Source organism: Petaurus breviceps, unplaced genomic scaffold (assembly GCF_028583685.1).
Source record: "Petaurus breviceps papuanus isolate PSGF00001 unplaced genomic scaffold, PetGlider_PUasm1.0 90977, whole genome shotgun sequence".
NCBI lineage: Eukaryota > Metazoa > Chordata > Mammalia > Diprotodontia > Petauridae > Petaurus > Petaurus breviceps.
The window spans coordinates 19,492,515-19,515,103 of NW_027187391.1; the positions used below are offsets into that span (position 1 = coordinate 19,492,515).

Sequence of the window (22,589 nt, forward strand, 5' to 3'; positions counted from 1 at the left end):
AGAGATATAAATATATATTGATATAGATATATGAAACATTCTGAAGAAATGTTACATAGCAAAGACTCAGCTTCTAGCAACTGTGAAGACAAGGAAAGGCCCTCTAAGAAAGGTAGTATCTAAACTGGGTCTTCTGGGAAGGTAAAGATTCTAAGAGGAAGAGGGGAGGAAGGAGAGAATTCCAGGCAAGTGAATCATTCAGGGCAAAGTCATGGGAACAGTAGATATTTCATCATGTGTGGGGAACAGCACATAGACCAATAACATGGTCTATAATCTTTATAATATCATCCATTCAATTGCATATTTATTGTATATTCAACCCATTCATAGTAAATAGTCTCTTGACCATATTGTATTCTTTTTGCTCATGTTTTAGGCCAGGTCTTGGTCATCAGTTAGCATTCTTCACCATGGATCCTTTGGAATTGCCTTGGATCATTGTGTTCCTTAGAGTAGCTAAGTCTTTCACATTTAATCATCATTACAGTAGTGCTGTTATTGTGTACAATGTTCTTCTGGTTCTGCTCACTTCATATTGCATGAGTTCATTTAAGTCTTCCCAGATTTTTTCTGAAATCATCCTGCTCATCATTTCTTATAAGGCAATAATATCCCATCCCAGTCATATATCACAACTTGTCTGGCCATTCTGCAGTTGATGGACATCCCCTTAATTTCCAGTCCTTTACCAACAGAATCACTGCTACAAATTCTTTGTATATGTGGAGGTCTTTTTCCTTTTTCCTTTAATCTCTTTGGGATACAGACCTATTAGTGGTATCACTGAGTCAAAGGGTATACGCAGTTTTTTTTTTTTTGGAGGGCAATTGGGGTTAAGTGACTTGCCCAAAGTCACACGGCTAGTAAGTGTGTCAAGTGTCTGAGACCGGATTTGAACTCAGGCTCTCCTGACTCCAGGGCCGGTGCTCTATTCACTGTGCCACCTAGCCACCCTGGTATACACAGTTTTATAGCCCTTTGGTCATAGTTCTACATTGTTCTCCAGAATAGTAAGACCAATTCACAACCCCACTGATAGTATATAATTATCCCAATGTTTCAAACCATCCAGCATGTTGTTTCCTCATTGTCTAGTTTTATTCCTCCAATTTCTTTTTCTTTTCATTGTTATAGCTAGAACTTCTTTTGGTTTTTTGTTTGTTTTTGGAGGGAAAATGTAGGGCAATTGGAATTAAGTGACTTGCCCAAGGTCACACAGCTAGTTAGTGTGTGTGTGTGTGTGTGTGTGTGTGTGTGTGTGTGTGTGTGTGAAGTGTCCGAGGCTGGATTTGAACTCAGGTCCTCCTGACTCCAGGTCTGGTGCTGTATTGACTGTGCCACCTATCCACCTCTATAGCTAAGCATGTCTAAAACAGTATTGAATAATAGTGGTGATAATGGGCATCCTTCCTTCAACCCTGATCTTATCGGAAAGACTTCTAGCTTATTGCCTTTACATAAAATGTTTGGCCTTGGTTTTATACCTATCATTTTAAGAAAGCCTCTATGGGGCAGTTAGGTGGCACAGTGAGTAGAGCAACAACCCTGAAATCAGGAGGACCTGAGTTCAAATTCGGCCTCAGACACTTAACACTTAATAGCCATGTGACCTTGGGCAAATCACTTAACCCCAATTGCCCTGCCTTCCACCCTCTAAAAAAAGCCTAATATAATCAATAGGAATGGGTATTATATTTTATCAAAAACTTTTTCTATATCCGTTGAGGAAATGATGTGATTTTTGATGTTTTTGTTATTAATATAATCAGTTATGCTTATACTTTTTCAAACGTTGAACCTAAAAATTGCAATATAGGTATAAATCCTATCTAGTCATTTTGTATGATCTTTGTGATGTACTGCTATAAACTCTGTCTTGTTTATTTACATTTTTGCATTAATATTCTTTGGGAAAATTGGCCTATAATTATTTTTCTCTGTTTTCCTCTGCCTGATAAAGTATCAAAGCCGTATTTTTGTCATGAAAAAATATAGTAAGACTCTATCTTCATAACCCCACCCCAATAGTTTATATGGTATTAAGATTATTTTTTTCCTAAAATGGTAAAATTCTCTTGTAAATCCATCTGGTACCAGGGATTATTTCCTTATGGAGCTCATTGATGATATGTTCTATTTCTTTTTCTAAGACAGTGTTATTTGAGTCTTCTAGTTTATCTTCTTTTAATCTAGCAGTTTATATTTTTCTAAATATTCTTCATTTCATTTAGGTTGTCCATTTTACTGTCATATAATTGAGTAAAATAACTCCTAATGGTGGCTTTAATTTAATTTTCTTTGGTGGTGCATCCACTCTTATTTTTGATGCTAAAAATTTGGTTTCCTTCTTTTTAAAAAATTACTAGTAATTTATCTAATTTATTGTAAGATTTAAAAAATTATAACCAGTTCCTAGTTCAATATTTTTTTAACTTTCAATTTTATTCATCTCTCTTTTGATTTTCACAATTTCTATTTTGGTGTCTAATTGGGTATTTTTTATTTTTTTTTCTAATTTTTTTTAGTTGCATGTCCAATTCATAAATCTGATCTTTTACCCTTTTTTCAAAGTATGCATTTTAGGGATATAAATTTTTCCCTGCAGTACATTTTTGTTATGTTTTTTATTGATTGTTTCTTTGACCCACTCATTCTTTTTTTTTTCTGTCTTTTTATGCAGGGGAAGGCAAGGTTTTTGGGGTTAAGTGACTTGTCCAAAGTCACACAACTAATAAATGTTAAGTGTCTGAGGCTGAATTTGACCTCAGGTCCTCCTGACTCCAGGGCCAGTGCTCTATTCACTGTGCCATCTACCTGCCCCTGGACCCACTCATTCTTTAAGATTATTTATTTTCCAATTATTTTTTATCTATGTTCCTGTGACCTTTTATTGAATATAACATTTATTGCATTATGTTCTGAAAAGGGTGAAGTTAATGTTTCTGTTTTTTACATTTATCTATGAAGTTGATATGTCCTAATACATGGTCAGTTTTTTTCTGAATGTGCCATGTATAATTTAAAAATGGTATACTTCTTTCTACTCCCATTTAATATTCTCTGGGTGACTATAATATCTAACTTTTCTCAAATTCTATTCATCTCCTTAACTTATTTCTTATTTCTTTTATGGTTAAATTTGTCTAGCTCTTGAGAGTGGAAAGTTGAAGTCCCTCACCAGTATAGTTTTACTTTCTTATTTCTTCCTATAACTCCTTTCACAATTTGGAGTGTATACTTGAAGCTATACAATTTGGAGCATATTTGTTTAGTACTTATGTTACTTTATTGTTTGTGGTTCCTTTTAGCATGATGTAGTTTATCTGCTTATCTCTTTTAATTAGGTGGGATTTTGCTTTTGCTTTGTCTGAGGTCTTGATTGCTACTCCTACCTTTTTTTTTCCTTCAACTGAAGCATAGTAAATTCTGTTCCAGTCTTAATTGGGTTTTAAAAATTTGTTTTATTGGGGACTTTTAATTTGTTCTTTTTCCATTTTTTTTAGTTGTATGCCCAATTGATTGATTTGCTCTTTCTTTTTTGTATTGAGGTTTGCATTTAAAGAGACAGATTTTCCCTTAAGTACTGCTTTGGCTGCGTCCCACAAGTTTAGCTATGTTGTCTCAATGAGCATGTAAATATATTCCTTCATGTTTGAAATAATTTAGATGAAAGTGAGGTTCAATCAGTGATCCACCACAACCACCACCATTTCCCCCTCCATTGTAAAAGCTGTTCCTTGTATACCTCTTTTGAGGGAGGTAATTTTTCCCATTCTTCTTCTTTTCCAAGTGCATCCCACTGTCTTACCCATCTATGTTTGTTTTTTTTTTTCTTTTTAGATCATCCCAACATAATAGATTCATTCTTGTGCCTTCTGTCTATATAAAGGTCCTCTAACTGCCCTAATGACAATGATAAATTTCTTAGGAACTTAGGAGTTCTTAGAAGGAATTCTCATCTTCCCATATAGGAAGGTAAACAGTTAAACCTTATTGAGTCCTTTTAATTTCTCTTTCATGTTTTTTCCCTTTCTTTTAATTTATTTATTTTCAGTTTTAAACATTCATTTCCACAAGATTTTGAGTCCCAAATTTTCTCTCTATATCTTCCCTATCACCCACTCCAAGATGGCAAGCATACTTATTATCCCTTCTCCCAGTCTGCTCTCTCTTCTATCCCTTCTTATCTCCCACCCCTTAACCCCTTTCCCCTTACTTTCTTTTAGGGCAAGATGGAATTCTGTACCCATTGCCTCTATATCTTATTTCCTGGTTGCACGTAAAAACAATTTTTTAACATATGTTTTTAAAATTTTGAGTTCCAGATTCTCACCCCATGACAGGCACCCAAGACTGTGACCCGATCCAAGCAGGGCAAAGCAAAAGAATCATGGCTTAGTGACAGCAAAGAGATTCTTGTAATTACCCTCTTATCACCTTCTTGATTCCCCCCACCATCTGTGGGCCTGGAGTTCCAGAAGCAGCTGCTATTGCTGCTGCTGCAGTGACCACTACCTCTCCCACCTTGGTGTCAGGGGCGTTACTGCACACTTCTCTCACCCTAGTCCAACAGGGTTTCTCCACTGACCTTTTATTTTCTCTTTGGTATTAGTGGATTGAAAAGTCTGGAATCTACCACATTTGCCAGTGATTCAGTCCTCTGAGGTCTGCTCTGGTTCAGTCTGTCGGTGTGACCCATGCAAGGCTGCACTCTGCTACTAGCCCAGTTCAATAGACCCTTCTTTTTGACTTGCCAGGCTGACTTCAGCTGGATATTTGTTTTGCTCTGTCATTTTGTGGTTTCTGTACCTCCAAAATTTGTCAAGAGTCACTTTACCGGTATTAGAGGTGAATGACTGGGGGGAAGAATTCAAGCACATTCCTGCTTTTATTCTACCGTCTTGGATTCATTCCTTAATTTCTCTTTCATGTTTACCTTTTTATGATTCTCTGGTATTTGTAAATGATATTTTTTATTCATCTCTGGTCTTTTTGTCAGGAATGCTTGAAAGTCCTCTGTCTTATTAAATACCATTTTTCTCCCTGAAGGATTACACTCAGTTTTTCTCAGTAAGTTATTCTTTGTTGTAATCCTATCTTCTTTGCCTTCCAGAATAACATATTCCAAGCCCTCTGTTCCTGTAATGTGGTAGTTGCTAAATTTTCTGCTGTCCTAACTGCAGCTCCATGGTATTTGAGTGGTTTCTTTCTAGATTCTTGAACTGTTTTCTCTTTCACCTGGGATCTCTGGAATTTGACCATAATATTTCTGGAAGTTTTCATTTAGGAAACTCTTTTAAGAGGTGATCAGTGGATTTTTAAAATTTTTCTTTTACCCTGTGGCTCTAGGACATAAGGGCAGTTTTCCTTTATAAGTTTCTGAAATATGGTGTCAAGACTGTTTCTTTGATCATGACTTTCAGGAAATTTAATAATTCTTAAATTATCTTTCCTGAATCTATTTTCTAGTTGAATTATTTTTCCAATGAAATATTTCAGTTTTCTTTTTTTTTCTTTCTTTTGACTTTGTTTTATTATTTCTTGATGTCTTATGGAGTCATTCACTTTTACTTGCCCCATTCTATTTTTTTTAAGAAATTATTTTCTTCAGTGAGCTTTTTTATAAAACCTCTTTTTACATTTGTTTGCTTTTTAAGGAATTATTTTCTTCAGTGTATTTTTGTATCTCTTTTTCCATTTTGTCTGTTCTGGGGTGGTTTTCTTTGAGGTGTTATTTTCTTCATTTTTTTATTCTTTTACCTAGCTCTTAATTGTCTTCTCATAATTTTGTTGCTTATTTTTTTCCCTCTCTAATTCCTTATTTTGAAAATACATATGTCTATGTATTTAGCTCCTACAGGAATTCTTGTTGGGCTTGCAATTGAGGATTTACTTGTTTTGATTTCATTGTCTTCTTCTCAGTTCATGTCTTAATCTTCCCTGTCACTATAGTAGGTTTTTTGGGTGTATTCTTTCTTTGCTATTTGCTCATTTTCCTAGGTCATTTCTTGACTTTGAATTCTATGTTAAAGTTGGGCTCTGTTCCCTGGGTAAAAGGGAGGCAGGGTGGAAACCTGTCATAAATTTCAGGCATTTTTATACTGCTGTTTTCAGAGCTAGTTCTGTGGTTTGGGGAGTTTTTAGCATTTCCAGTACACACATCAAACTGATCTGTGTTGAGGAGTAGTTATTGCTTGGTTGTGATGAAAATGATACTGTTCCTCAGGACTTTAGGTCTTATGACCTAAAGAACTCCTCTCTTGCCTGGAAATGTGACTGGAAAATGGGTGTAGACAATGGAGTTGCCAAATAGTGCCCTGTCTTGCACCTAATGCTAGTACATGGGACCCCTATTGTCTCTTTCTGACCATTTGTCAGATCACCTTATCATATCTATTTTGAGAACTGCCAAAGCTGATTCTGATGCTGTTGCTACCTTGAAGGCCCACCATTGGTGCTGTAGCCATGTGGACTCTTGGCCAGCACACAATCCCAGTGCCACAGACCTCTCCTTCTGTTCTCCTAAGTTGTTTTGGGCTAAAAAGATGTCTCCCCCTAACCTTTTGCTGACTCTGCAACTCCAGAGTTTGATTTGAGGTATTTTTTTTAAAAGATTATTCATTTAAAACTTAAATAGGAAACAAGGAGAAAAAGAACATTCCTATGTACACAGTAGAACATAAAAGGATTCAGTGTAAAACCATACATTTCCATTTCCAGCTATATAGAAAAATGTAATAAAAATGACAAATTGTTTTCACAGCTGCCCAGCTTTTATGTGTTTCTTTCTAAGTTTTCTTTTGTTCTCTTCTGTGCACTTTTTTTCTCCCTCCCTCCTCATTCCACCCTAAAGAGGGCTATAATTAAACTGAACTACATACTTATGTTTGTATAGACACATATTCACACATATGTAAAGACTATGCTATACATACTTTTATGTGTCAGTTCTTTTTCTGGAGGCAGATAGCACTTTTACCAAACTCTTAATTTTCTATTCATGATTTTCTTGCTCATCTTTTACTATTTTTTCCTCACTACCATTCTTATTTGATTTTGAAAATATACATGTCTATATATTTAGCTCTTACGGGAATTCTTGTTGGGCTTGTATTTGAGAATTTGCCTGTTGTTTTGATTTAATTTTCTCCTTCTGAGTTTGTGTCCTAATCTTCCCTGTCATCGTAGTAGTCCAAGTCTTTTCATATTTTTCTCAAATCAACCAGTTCATTATTCTTTATAGGAGAGTAGTGTTCCATCACAATCTTATATCACAGCTCATTAACCATTCACCACTTTAAGGGGATCTGTCATTTTAGCCAATTTTTTTTTTACTATGAAAGCAAAATAAGTACATGTAGTGGAAGATGAACTTTAGAATTTATTTGTGAATAACTTTGTTGTTAAGGATACTTATTATTAGGATTCTTAAATTATGCATTGGAGAAAGAAAATGTTTGATCTGTCCATAGAATGTATGAAGAGCCAGTGAAACATCCTTCTTTCTTTTCAGGGGAATTATAATTCAGGGAGTCATGCTCATGAAATTGCTAGTGAAAATATCATATGCAGAACTGCCTGGAATTAATGTTGATGCTCAAAATGAGAAAAGTAAGGTGGCCTTAAAGTATAGTCCCAGTACAGTTTCTTAGCTAGGTGACTTTGGGAAAAGACCTTCCCATAAACATCTTCTAAACATCAGTTTTATAACCTATAAAATGAAACTAACACCTTCTCTGCTTCTAGGTTACAGAATTATTGTGAAGATAAAGTGACATAATATCTACAAAATTATTTTGTAAACTCTTATCTGCTAGTTAATGTAAAATGACCTAACGAAACTACAAATAGACATAGCGCAGACTGTTGGTACTTTGAGGTACATTTTTAAAACTGCATTTAAAATGTCAGGATCAGCAATTTGAGATAAAAAAATTTAGCTTAACCAAAAGGAATTCTATTAACACTCCTTATTTGAGGAGTAATTTCACACTTTTTTGCATTGTATGTATGATTTTGGTTTAACACATTTTAAAGATCTCAGTTCTATGCTTCTAGATAATTTTTTAATCAAGTAAATATATTGAAAAAAATTGTGAAGGGTTCAGTGATCATCAGGACTTAAGGTCCTATAAGTGATTGGGTGGCTTGGACAAGTAACTTAATACTATAAGAATGAAGTGATAATAGCACTAAAAGGGAGGAGTAATGTATCCATTGTGTTGCATTGTGATATATTGACAAAAGCTTTATATTTATTGCCAGACAACCTAGATTTAAACATTATTTCTCCTTAGGGCCTCCAGGTAGTACAGTAGATAGAGTGCTAGGCCTGGAGTCTGGAAGATTCTTCTACATAGGTTCATATCTAACCTCAACATTTACTAGCTTTTTGACTGTAGGCAAATCTGTTTGGCTTAGTTTTCTCATCTGGAAAATGATCTGGAAAAGGAAATGCCAAACCATTCTAGTATCTTTGCCAAGAAAATCTCAAATGGGGTCAAGAAGGGTCAGACATGACTGAAAAATGACTGTCCAACATAGGGCACCTAGATGTCCACTGGATAGAGCATTGGGCCTCGAGTCTGGAAGACCTGAGCTCAAATCTTGACTCAGACACTAACCCTGGGATTCTGGGCAAGTCACTTAACCTCTACTTTCCTCAGTCTCCCCATATGTAAAACGGGGATAATAATAGCACCTATCTTTCAGGTTTGTTGTGAACATCAAAAGAGATCATTATAAAAGTCCTTGGAACAGTCCCTGGTGCATAGTAGTTTATATATTATTATGAATATTATTATTACTTATTTACTATAGGGCTTAGTAAATAATTTAAATTCTTTACACTTCATTTGCCTCATTTATAAAATGATAGGGTTTGATTATATAATCTTTTGAGATATTTTACAGACCCCAATCATATGATTTGGTCTGTGACTGTGGCATAAGAAAAAGAACATTGGATTTGGCCCCATGATGCTTAAGGTTCATTCTCACCTGTGCTGCTGATGCATTTTCTGTTGTATCATAGGGTCACCAGTGCCCTGTGAGCTTATGGATTAACTACCTACAAGTCATTCATTTCTCCTGAATTTGAACTTATTTCCCATTCCAAGCTCAGCCCTCTTTCTGCTGTACCACTTTGAAGTGCAGGTACCCTGGAAGAAAATAATAGCTATACTAGCTACTTCACAGGAAAAGTATGAGGATCAAATGATCCCAGTGTATGTAAAGTGTTTTATAAACTATACAGTGCTATATAAATGTGAGTTATCATGGATAGCAAAGTTGGAAATAATTTCATTTATATATAGCTCAAAAAAAATACTGAACCACCATCTGTACCACTTTTTCTTTTAGGTAAGCAGGAACATTGATACATCTAAAGTTCATCTCAAGGAGTTAATTTAATCATCTGGAAAACACTGCTCTGGGTTCTTCACCTGAGAGTTATTTCCTTTTTCCATAAGTCCTACCACAACCATAGTGATGACATAACATACTTCTGATAAGTTCTCTAGCTTGTTTCTGGGAGATTTGGAGGCATGGGCTCTGTTCACTTAAGTGTCCCTGATTATGGACTAGGCTCCTATCAGTTTAACTGAACACATATTAACTGAATATTACACTATGAACTGTTACCTGCTTTTTTACATGAACTTTGGTGTTTAATTTCTAGATATCAACTACTAGTGAAAATATTTGTACTTTTATTTTTTTGCTTAATTTTTTTCTCATAAACCCAGAGGGTCTATGAGGGAGAAATATGAGTTTGATGAAAAGAACCTTCTTTGATGCCCTCATTTCCTATCAGATAAATTAGACACTTCTTGTAGAATAATTAAGCCTCTTCATAACTTGCCTGCAGCCCAATTTCTATCTTTATTTAATGCTGTTACCCTTAAAACACAATACATCTCAGCCATACTGGACTCATTCTCACCCAACATTTTTTTTTTTGCCATTGCCTCCTATACCTTGAATCTCCTCTGTCCATTTCTCTGCCTGTTCACTTGCTTATTTTTCTTTTTGCTCACATACCACTTCATTAAATTTTCTCTGTGTTGTCCCTCCATCTAGAAATGTCTCATATCCTTTGACTATCACAAGTATCTTTCTCTTTTCAAGTCTCTCTCTCTCTCTCAGACTCTCTCTCTCTCTTCCTCTCTCCTCTCCCTCCCCTGCTCTTTCTCTCTCTCTCTCTCACACACACACACATACACACACACTCAACTGAAAATAGTTTTTATTAAATTTACTAATGCAAAGTATTGTGCTTGTTTCTAGGGAACACAAAGAGGAACCATAAAAACAATGCCTACCCTCAAGGACCTTACATACTACTGGGAGGTGGGGGGGGTGTGGTACAACATATAATCAGATGAATTTATGTGTGATGATTTATGGAGGAGAGAGAAAGAGAGCAGAAAGAATTTGGGAATTGAAATAGATTTCCCATAGGAGGAGATACACAAGCTGAGCTTTGACAAAAGGTAGGGATTCTAAGAAGCAGAGGTGAGAAGAAAGTTCATTTCCTTCATAGGGAGTGCCACATGCAAAGGCCCAGGAAGAGGAGATTGAGGGGTGAGTTTCAGAAATAGCAGACAGATCCATGTGACTGGCATATGGCGTGTATGCAATAAGCTTATAAAGGAAGGATAGAGTCAGACTGTGGAAGGCTTGCTATGCCAAGCTAATGTGGTCTCCTACATACCTACAGCAGTCTAAGTTGTATTATAGTCATTTGCCTATGCAATTTGTTTTTTCTACTTGATTATAAACACTTTGAAGTTATTGATTATATAAATTTTCATCTGTGTATTTCTAGTGATTAACAGTAAATTGAACAAAAACATTTAAATGTTTGTTGAATTGAGTTATGGTAAAAATTAATGAAATAATGCTCATCCAGCAGTCATTTTACTAGGTTCTGATCCTGGCTGTATCACTTACTTCATGTGCAACCTTGGCCATGTCACCTATTTTCTCAAGGCTTCAGTTTTATCAAATATAGAATGAGAAATGTGGATTAGATCATCCTTCAGACTCTCTCTTCCCCTCAGAAATTTCTTGGGTCTATGAATGTATAACGTAAATAGGGATGAGAAAATCAAAGAGCCCCTGGAGTGTCTTTTTGTTGTTGGTCATCTGCAATGCTATGCATCCCACTTCCCCTGCTGAGTCTATGCTTAAGAACTTAAAAGGTTTTGAATTGAAAAATTTCTGCTCTCTGGGCACCTCTCAGAGCAGAATTCTTGTCAGTGACAATCTTAGAAGCTTAGCGGAACCAAACTGGCAGGGAAAAAGAAGAAAGATGTAGTACATGCAATTTCCACTTGCATAACCTTAAGTCCTTTTAGCTTTCCTGGATTTGGAATTGTGATTTACTAATATTTCTGTTATATTTCTAAGGGAAAGGTAGTTCTGGGTAGGCAGATCACATAATCACTAAGTCACTTAATTTATTAATAATTTTAAGAGAAATAATTATTTCTAAATGTTTAGGGCAAAACTTTATCATTTCCCCTTAATTCTGAATGTTCTATTGTCTTCTGATCTAGTATGTTCTCCCATTTGTCTGAGTAAATTAGTTTATACAGGCCAGAGTTTTTTAAAAAGGACTCTTGATGGACTTTAATATTTTTGAATGACACTTTCATCATAAGTTGGCATTTCATCCAAGGATCCTCTTCTTTCTTATACTTCTAGATTGTTTTTAATCAATTTAGAAGGAACATTAAAATAATAAAGGGGGTACTTTCATATTTTTATAGTACCCAAAATTTAAAGTTAAACCACTTACCAAGAAGTACATTTATTATCTGTTTCATTGGGTCATGTATAGTAAAATATCTCTACCTTTTTTCAGGCCTTTTTAAGCTTATATTCACTTAATTTAATCTAAAATATAGGCATATCTCTTTCCTTAGGACCACCTTTGCCTAAAGAGTTTGCCATATACAATAATTGAGTGGCTGATATTCATTCAATAATAGACAGCTAACAGCCATTTCAATTCTAAATTAGAGTATACTTTTTTTTTTAATTTCAAAGTTGCCCTCCTCCCAGGCTTCTATAGATAGTAAACCTTAGTAGAAAACTACCCAGCCCTTTCAGAAAGGTATTGGAAGGCTTAGGTTGGCATTTTAATAGGCCAAATGCCATCTGTTTCTGCAATTTGTGGCATTTTATCATTGACAACTGTAAGAAAACGAGGCAGTCTATTTTGGTGGAGTGGACAGATTTCTGTCCATCTGTGCCCATATTACAACATGTCACTTGTACTTTAGATCTCCATAGCTCTGAGCCAAGATAGATGCCATAGCAAGGTCAAGAGGTGGAGAAGCCTGTCAGCACATTCTGTCTCTAATGATATGACAACTGCAAATTGGTGCTTCAAGCACAGCCCAAAGGCAGTCATTATGTCAGGCCTTGAAGCTGAGCTTTCTATAATATCATTTCAGAGAAAAATGTTAACTTTAAATATTTTAACTATCAGGCAAAGAACCTAATCTATTGCATGGCTGTGGTTAGTGTCAAGTTCTTTATTAGGGTGCATGATTACACAAAATTTCCCAAATGCGGAGATGGTTCTTTAATATGGTTTTTCTTTTTCTTTTGTATCACATGGATTATGTGGGAAGAAAGACATAGAAGCCCACTTAGAATTCTGCAGCAATGCTCATAAATTGCTTTCACTGAGACCAATTTCTTAAAAGAATAAATAGCTTTGAGACAATAAACGTTACGTTAATGCGAAGATTAATATGAAAATGTGTCATTTGTTTCCTGCCCAGCATAGGTGAGGTATGGGATTAGAGAATGTGCCATTCCCCTTGTTTAGAATTGACAAATTGTTTTTAAAGTGTCTGTGGATGCCTTGTAACTTTTAGCACAACTAACTAGCAATATTGTCATTGTTTTTTTCTTCCCATGACCTAAAAGTGCCTATCAAATTGTGGTGGAAGAATTACATCCCCACCGAACCAAGCGAGAAACGGGGGCAATGGAGTGCTACCAGGTCCCCATCACCTACCAGAGTGCCATGAGTGGAGGTTCTCCATATTACTTTGCTGCTGAACTACCCCCTGGGAATCTTCCTGAACCAGCCCCCTTTACTGTCGGTGACAACAGGACATACCAAGGATTTTGGAACCCACCTCTAGCACCTCGGAAAGGTTACAACATCTACTTTCAGGCTATGAGCAGTGTGGAGAAAGTAAGTACCTAGCAAGATTTTTTTTCTCTCCTCCAAGGAAAGTCCCAGTGGCTTTTTAGAGATGCCAGACAGAATTAGTCAAAAGTAATAGTGTACAGTGATGCTGTTGCCTCTTTCTACTACTGTGCATGGTTCTGTACTGTGAGGCTGAGGCTTCATGCCAGTCGTATTTCACACAACTCCTGTTTCCTAGTAACTGTTTCTAGTTGAGACTTTAGTAAAAGCCCACGGTAGCCGTTTTGAGTAAAATGATTTAAGCAGTGTGTTTCTGCACCCTCTGTAAATATATGCCATTGTTCTTGCCCCCTTTCTCTGTGGTGGCACACTTCAAAAGATTAAATTTACTGTAGGATAAACAAAATGCGTACTCCTCAGCAGGCTAATAAAATGTTGCAAACTTTTCAGGCAATATTGAACAAATAGAAAATAGCAAAGTAAAAATCTACTGATTACAAAGTAATGCACTGCCTGTGGTACATTTGACAGAGCCCATGCAGAAGGCTGCCTCTAGATTGCCCAACTGCTGTGTACCCAGAAAAGTAGGCCTTTGAATCTCCCTGGTTACCTCCTCCCTTTATCCATTTTGGACACAGTTGCTTTTGAACACTGTTACTGGTCTTGTATGAATATTGAAGAGAAAAACACAAGAGGAAGTTAAATACCACCATGGCTGTGGGTTAGAAAGGTCTCTTGTGCCCCATGCTGTTTTCTTTGAATGATTTTCTTTCTTAAAGTAGAAATATGTTTTGGGAAAGGTAGTGGCATAAAGTGTGTGTGTGTGTGTGTGTGTGTGTGCCACACATGCATGTGGCACAAGAGGACAGCTGCCAAGTTTTAAATTCCATTTAAGGAATACACACACACACACGCACACATATGTTTATATATATACATATATACACGCATATGAAATGAATGCTTTCGGATTACAGAGCTCCTAAGTATCTGGGAAATTAAATGACAAATCACTGGCTTGAGGAAATTTTATCTTAGCCATAGTGTTTTAATTGGAGGACAGTCATGTTCTTCCATTTGTTTTCCTATAGCCCTTAAGAGAAACTAAAACTTCTAGATAGTTATTGAATACTTTTTATGAAAATCTAGAGTAGACAGAGAAGAAACAAAGGCAATATATCTAATGGTGACTTATTATGGAAGAAGCTGTTCTGTATGACTGTGTGTACTTGATAATATTGAAAAGGAGAACAAAATCTCCCTCCCCTACACACACACACACACACACACACACACACACACACACACACGCACTCAAGACTTCTTACTTCCTGCATTGAAGGTCATTAGTTGCCCTGATAAAGCAGTGACTATAGAAATTAATATTCCATTCAGAGTATAAAGACATACCAGTAGAAAATATCATTCTATATTTGTTGGGTTGTTTATTTTTTTTAACTTTTAAGAAGTGAGAGATAGAAAATTAACTTTCATGACTTAATCTGTGATATGAAACGGGGTGTTAATGAATGTCCCTTTCTGGGAAAGGGCTTTCTATAATATTACTAAAAAACTTTGAGGGGAAATTTTCCTTTCTAATTGCTAGTGTGACCATACTCTTGTACATCTAAAGTGTAAAGTTATGACAATGTACTTCACAGATATCTTGGCATAGAGTTTTTAAATTGATGTGTTTCACATCAACAGCAGGGTCAAGGAGTGCTGCTGTAGTTAAAAGTGATTGCTTTCAACAAAGCAAAATCCCTTTAGATTTTTACTAGAGTCAGAAATAATATCTTGTTCTCAGTTTGCTATGAAGGCCTCAGGTCAGAACTAAATAAGAGTAGTATACTTTTAATTATTACTTGCTGAAAGAATTGTTTTGTGTGATTTTTAATATCAACCAACAATCTAAGATTGATTTTGGATAATTGAACTTTTTATTTAATGTGAAACGCTTATAGGAAAAAATCTATTCTTTGTTATATGTTAAGGTTTAGTATCATCTCAAAAGACCCTTGAGAATTAAGTATATTAGAAAATGAGAATGAATTTTTCTCTTTTTCTTAGGCCTTCCCTAATCCTCCAGCATCTAGTGCCTTGCTCCCCTAGCTTAAATTCATACTAACAGATCAGGTTCCCAGAGTATACCTGCTACCTCTGGTTCTAAGTATAACCCTGTGAGTTATTGTTCCTACTACTGTAGTTGACAAGCCCCTAATGGTATGCTTCCCATTAAAATCATCCAGGAGACATTATTAGTTTTTACTAAGGGCATTTGTTTAAGTGATATAGTTTTAAAAAAAAATAGCAGAAAATATTTCCTACTGAAGTCCAGGGTTCACTCTTCCATATAGAATCTTTGGAAAGAGTGGGCTCAAACTTAAAATTGAGGCACACATGTAGAATGCCTGTGTGACAAACGGTAACGTGCAGCTCCTGGTATTGCATGGCCTGGTCCTTTCTCTCTAAATACCTACTATTAGGTGTAGCATATCTGCTAACAAGGATGCTCAGCTGGGCTCCTGGAATCTGTTTCCTTCTTGAATCCATACCCAGAACCCTTCTCTGAGGCTAGGGTTATGTTCCTTGATGCTGACCACCTCCCTCCAGTGATTCTCCCCACATCCATATCTGTCCTGAGACATGTTCCTCAGAGAATGCATTGTTTTCTTCTAATCAGGAGCTCATAAGACATGATTGATGGGGTTGGTCAAGGGAAGAACCATCCCTACCTACTCTGCTCTGTTCAGATCTTCTGCATGTATTTGCTGTGGAGCTGGTAATATACAGATATTTAAAGCCCCCAGTGGTGTGACTAAATTGTTTGCTTAGCCAATTTTTTTTTAATCTTCCAAACTCAATCAAAAAGGTTCATACTTCATAAAGAGATCAAAGAGTAAAATTCTATCTTGTTTATACAGTAATATTTTTGTCATATGTGATCATGTTCTATAATAACTCTCAACTGAGATGGGGAGGTGGGGAATCACAAATCTTCACTTTACGTGGACATACACACAAACAGGCACACAAATGCATGTGTTCGCATGCACATAAAACGTGTGTACATGTGGTTTACTACAATAGAAGGCAAGTACTGTTCCATTTTCATTTTTGCATCCCAGGACCTGGCACACAGTAGGGGTTTAATAAATGTTTGTTGATTGATGAAGAATTCATTTATTGTCTGCCTTCACTAAATCTTATAGTTTGGTTTTTGGTTGTTTTTTTTTTTTTAAGAATTGAGACCCTAACCTTGGTAAAAGGGAACAAATCTTGGAAAGGTGAATTCATATCTTCTCCCCCAGAAAACTTTTAAAAAAGAAAGAAAACCTCATGAGATACACCCTCTCTTTGTGCCTTTCAACGGTCTTAATTTTGCCTTTAGTGCTTGAATAGAAAGAGGAGTGTCAAACGTCCAGCTGTGTATCCAGATGTGTCCTCTGCATTAGAGCTTGTGCGCTGGGATGCATTGTGTGGATGAAGAGGCATGCTAGTGACCAGGCCCATTCACATCCCTTTCATCCTCATTCCAAATCCCGCAAAGAACTGGGATGCTTCTAAGCTCTATACTACACTTTTCCTTGCTCTCTTTCTCAACAAGGAATTTATAAACCCCGTATAAATTGATAAATTGTTTATAAATTTATAAACAAGGAATTTGTTTATAAATTTATAAGCAAGGAATTTGTTTATAACAAATATATTTAATGTATAACCCATTCTCACTCCATAACCTCTTTCTAATCTCTTGGAAATTCACTAACAGAATTCTCCTATAAATCTCTTTCTACATACACGCAGGTATTCACAGATCACTCACCAGTTTCCCAAGTCACTAAATCAACATATACACCAGCCAGCCCTGAGGCTACTTCTCTAAGTTACTAAATACTTGGATTGTTGTTGTCTTCTGGCCTTGTATGTTTTTGCTCTCCTCTCGTGTTCTTGATGGTATCTATAAAAATATCATTTGTAACAATATAAATCACCCAAAAAAGCAAATAAAAACCCAAGATCTTTCATTATCATATACTGAAATGATGTGACAACTCTGATATTTATTTTTTTCCTATCCTTCTCATATATTGATACCACCTCTACACTCCTATTGATAACTACACACCTGCCTTTTGACTTTTATGGTCCCAGTGAGTATATTTGCACCACTGTATTGAACAGATGGAATTTAACTGAACCATGGAAAAAATAAGTTGTGTCAGTCAGAAAGAATTTATTAAGTTCCTGCTATGTATCAGGCAGTATGCTAAATATTGAGGTTACAAAGAAAGATATGACATCTTTCAAGGAGCTCACAGACTAATGGGGAAGACAACATGAAAACAAGTATGTACAAACAAATTATGTACAAGATAAATTGGAGATAGTTAACAGAGGAAAGGAAGTAGCTTTAATGAGGATCAGGAAAGGGTTCTCACAGAAGGTGGAATTTTAATTGTGACTTGAGGGAAGTCAGGAGGAAGAAATGAAGAAGGAACTGTTCTGGGCAAGGGAAACAGTCAGGGAAACTGCCTTGAGTCTTGAAATGGGAGGGTCTTAGGCAAGAAACAACAAACAAGAAGTCCGTTATTAATGGATTGCAGGGTATATGGGAGGGAAGGGGCTTTGAATGTCTAATAGAAGATTTTATATTTGATCCTGGAGGTGATAGGGAACAATTGAAGTTTATTGAAAAGAGGGGCCTGAGATGGTCATATCTGCACTTTAGGAAGATTAATTTGACAGCTGAGTAGGGAGAGACTGGTGTCCAATTATAAGGCTGTTCCAATTATGTAAGCATGAAGTGATGAGGAACTGGACCAGGACAAGTAACAATGTCAGAGGAGAGAAGGTTGTTACAAAGGAAATATCAACTTGGCAACAGATTGGCTATGTGGAATGATAAAAGTGAGGAACTGATGATGATATCTATATTGTGAGCCTGTGTGAATGGGAGGAATGTTTTATCCTCAACAGTAAAAGGGAAGTTTGAAGAGGGGAAGGTTTAGGAGGAAATATAATGAGTTCAATTTTAGACATATTGTTATGGGCATTACAATTTGTGATTCTACTAGGCAATTAGAAATATTAGTCCAGAGCTTAGGCTAGATATATAAATCTGAAAATCATTATTATAGAAATGATCATTGAAGTCACGGAAGCCAAAGAGATCATCAAATGAAATAGAAGGACAAGGGAAGAGGTCACAGGATAGAGTTCTAAGAGACATACACCTTTAGTGGGTATGGCCTGTGGGAGTATGGTAACAGTCTTACATTAAGCTGGGGGGGAAATTGAGGAGGGTTTCCAGGCCATGTATAGAGGTATAATTTTTCTCTTTCCACTGGATATGCAGGGAACAAAAGCAAAATTCTGCCTATGTTTAATATTTTTATTAATCTCCTATTTCAATCTTGGAAAAAAATTTAACTAGTGTCTAAACTTTAATCTTTGTTACTCTAGATTGGTCTTAAAACCTTTTCTTACTTGGTAAGTAGGACGGCTTGAATTGTACATTGATTATATTTCCTTTCGTTTTTTACCCCTTCAACAGGAAACTAAAACCCAGTGTGTACGAATCGCTACAAAAGGTAAGAGACTGGCTTTCTTTCACTCCATATTCCCCTTGCCCTAAGAGGAAAGTACTTTATTCCTTGCATCAGCAGTAATTAAATGTGCCATTTCTATTACACAGCTTTTTCAGCACAGCCCAGTTACCGGGCCAGCAAAGTACTCTGACTCTCTTGAGTATCTTTAACACATAATGGCAGGCTACTTTTTACTCTCTTTGTACTTGGCTAGTGGAATCTTCTTTCAAAAATAGGCAGGATTTAGCCAAAATATGAAAAGCTCATTTTCGTCATTTGTACTCAGCAAGGTCTTGTTCTTATGAACAGTTGGACTGTTAGGAGAAGTTACCAAGGACAGGTTAGAAGTGGAGAGTTCCTATAAGTGTAAAAGAACCATCCCCCTTAATGCCCTTGTAGGCACAGTTCAGAACATGGGAAGAGGTTGATATCTTTAATACAGAAGCAACTAACTAGATGATACTTTTTTCCCTTCCTTTCTCTCTTTCCATTTCTTTCTTTTTTTGCATTTTTTAAATTTTTCTTAAAATTTCAAGGAATACCATAGCATAAGACCTCCCCGAAGTATATTTGCCAGGACAATTCATGTTGATTCTATATAAAATGGTTTTGTCATTCAGTAGTAAAATAAACACTTTTGTCTTAGGATGAAGACTTAGGATTCAAAGTGGATGAGATTCTCCTTTTCCCACCATATTTATAGCCTCTCATTGCAAAATTACATGACTTTTCAGAAACATGGAGAAGCATTTGATAGATTTTAGCACTGGAAACAAGAAAGGACCATATTGATGTTAACATGATAATCCTCAGAGAATTGGTGTTGTGTTTATGTGTTGGCTGCTGTAATTAGAATTGGACCCATATTCTTGAGCAGTAGTAAATCAGTTTGGGGTAAAAATAAATGTCCACATTCGGTTTGTGTTGGCACCTTTCCTTCTATCATTTCCCAAAGTCTAATCATCAGTCTTCTCAAGTAAGCCCTTGTGTTTAATTCTTGATTTGTGATGGCAGTTAAAACCATTCCCCTTGCTTTGTACAGAATGCCCTGTACACATTTCAAAAGAAAATGAAATAACAGTTTTGGGAAAAATATAGTTTAAAGTTTCTTTTCATTGTTCAAACAGAATACAAAAGAGAGAAATCTTAAAGGAGAGAGAGATAGGAAGGGAAAGAATTGTTATATATGATAATTTATTTTTATATAGTTTAGTTTGAATTGCAGTATACTTTTAGTTGAATTTTCTTAGGAAGTAATTTAAAGGGAACAAACATTTCAGGTTTCTACCAGCATGGGCAAGAGGCATCTGCTAGATCAAAGTATTCTCAAATTAACATTTGTCATTGAAGTCTTAAAGAATCTTTTTAGGTATAGCTGGTTACACCTTTGTTTTTACAAGTGACAGATTCAAAAACCCCTGAAATATTTTCAGTTTTTACTGACTTTTTGTATTACCTTAGGGAATTTGGTTGTCTTTTTTTTTTCTTTCACTAAAATTTGTTTCTGTAACATATTTCTTGGAATCCCATATATTTCGTGTCATAGAAGTCTGGTTTAAATTGTTTGATGGAAAGCAGCTTGGTCTGGAAGGAGCCCTGGATCTGGTATCAAAGGACATGTATGTAGCTCTCGAGAGATCGTGTGAAGACAAAACTGTGTAGTGTCATGGTGGTAATGGTGCTATCAACAGAGATCAAGATATCAGGGAGAGGGGCCTTTTTGAGGGAAAGCTAAAAATTCTATTTTGGACTTCTTGAGTTTGAAGCTCTGCAAACACATCCATGTCAAGATAATTTTTAAGGAATCCGTGCCTTCCCCTCAGTCAGCACATTATGCGTTTAACCAAAAAGGTATGGGCTCAATGCAGCCTATCCTAGAATGCTTATTAGGGATAAATCCAAGTCATCAATTCTATAAGAGGAAGGAAGGAAAGGAAGGAAACCTTCATCAAGTGCCTATTATGCACCAGGCACTTTGCTAAAGCTTTTACAAATCTCATTTGATCCTCACAGCAATCCTTGGAAGACAGGGCTATTATCACACTGATTCTGCAGTTGAAGAAAGTGAAGCAGAGAGGTTATGTGAGTTGCCCAGGGTCACCCACCTAGTAAGTGTTTGTAACCAAATTTGAACTCAGAACTTCCTGTTTCTAGGATCAACCCTCTATTTTTTGTGCTCCCTAGCTACCAGTGATAAGATAGGTAGTGTGCTGTAGTTTAGTGGAATCAAGCTTAAATAAAAACAGATACCACTGACTTTAAATAAGGATCCCTACAGGCAACATAACCACTTAGAAAACCATATATTGAAATTATCCATGTTATATTTTATTTTCATTTATTTTGCTAAACTTTTCCCAATTGCATTTTAATCTGCTTCAGACAGTTTGAATTCTCTAAGGTAAGGAATAGGGCTTTGGACTAGAAGTAATGAAGACCTTAAAGTCAAATCCCACTTCTGACATTTTTAGCTGTTTGACCCTGCACTTAAACTCTCTGTGACTCAGTCGTCTTCTTCTTCTTCTTCTTTTTTTTCTTTTTGCTTTTTGGAGGGCAATTGGGGTTAAGTAACTTGCCCAAAGTCACATGAATAGTAAATGTGTCAAGTGTCTGAGGCTGGATTTAAACTCAGGTCCTCCTGACTCCAGGGCAAGTGCTCTATTCACTGCGCCACTTAGCCACCCCTATGGCTCAGTATTCTGATCCATAAAATGAGAGGGTTGGATTCTGGCCTCTGAGGTCCATTCCATTTATGTTCCTTTGATTATCTTTTGTCTGAAGTATTAAAAGGCTTCCCTCTTAATTTCTCTCCTCTCTCTTTCCTTCCTCTCCCCTCCCCTCCCCTTTGCTTTCTAACTTCCTTGAAGCCTTCCCAGAATCCAATGGATTAAAGTGATCTCTGTCCTTAAATTCGTTGTCTTTTGTCCAGACTTTTCCCCTGCATTGACATTCTGATTTTTATCATAATAGATGTCTTGTTTTGTTTTACCCTTCATTTCCCCTTCATTAGATTGTGAGCTCCTGGAAGGCAGGATCTGGGCCATGTCTATCATTATATGCTCATGGCCAAGCACAGTGTCATGCATATCAGAGAATATTGGTAAGAAAGGCCCTCCAATGTCATCTGATCCAACTTTTAGCTGGACGTCACTCCTATCAATGGTTATATTGCTTCTTAAATGATGACTTTCAGTGATATAGAAATCACTGTACCCCCCAATATTGTATTGTATAACTGATTATTAGAAAGTTTCTCCTATTGACCTGAATTCTGCCTCTCTACAACTTTCACTTATTCTTATTAATTCTGGCCTTTCATATCATGCAGAGACATCTAATCCCTCTTCCAGTCAGCCATCAGTCAAGAAGCATTTATTATATGTGAGGCACTGCACTAAGGAATGAGCATACAAGACAGACAAGCTTTCATTTTAATAGGGGAGACAACATGCAAACAATTATGTACAAACAAGTTATATACAAGCTAAATTGGAGATAATCTCCAAGGGAAAGGACTAAGATTATGGAGGCCCAGGAAAGGCTTCTTGCATAATGTGCAACTTGCTAAAACTTAAAGGAATCCAAAAAAGTCAGGAGATGGAGATGAGAAAGAAGAGAGTTCCAGGCATGGGAGATAGCCAGGGATGCATTTGACATAAAACAGGTATCTATCTGGTCTGTGTGTTTATTCTTCTGCAGGCTAAATGACCATGGAGTTCCTTGAACTGCTTCCTCAGTTGAAGTCAAGATGAAATAATGACTAGAGCACTGAACTTGGAGTCAGGATGTTGTCTTTGTTTGGTCATTTTTTAGTCATG

At 36.3% G+C, this 22,589-nt stretch overlaps 1 protein-coding gene across 3 annotated transcripts in view; it reads left to right on the plus strand.

Moving 5' to 3' along the window:
• PTPRK (protein tyrosine phosphatase receptor type K) overlaps positions 1–22,589 on the plus strand; it is a 759,288-nt gene that overhangs the window by 607,552 nt on the left and 129,147 nt on the right. For all 3 annotated transcript variants that reach the window (XM_069077441.1, XM_069077439.1, XM_069077440.1), the window contains exons 12-13: positions 12,952–13,225; positions 18,738–18,774. In XM_069077441.1, coding sequence (XP_068933542.1) covers positions 12,952–13,225; positions 18,738–18,774 — 311 coding nt within the window. The remainder of the gene's footprint in view (positions 1–12,951; positions 13,226–18,737; positions 18,775–22,589) is intronic.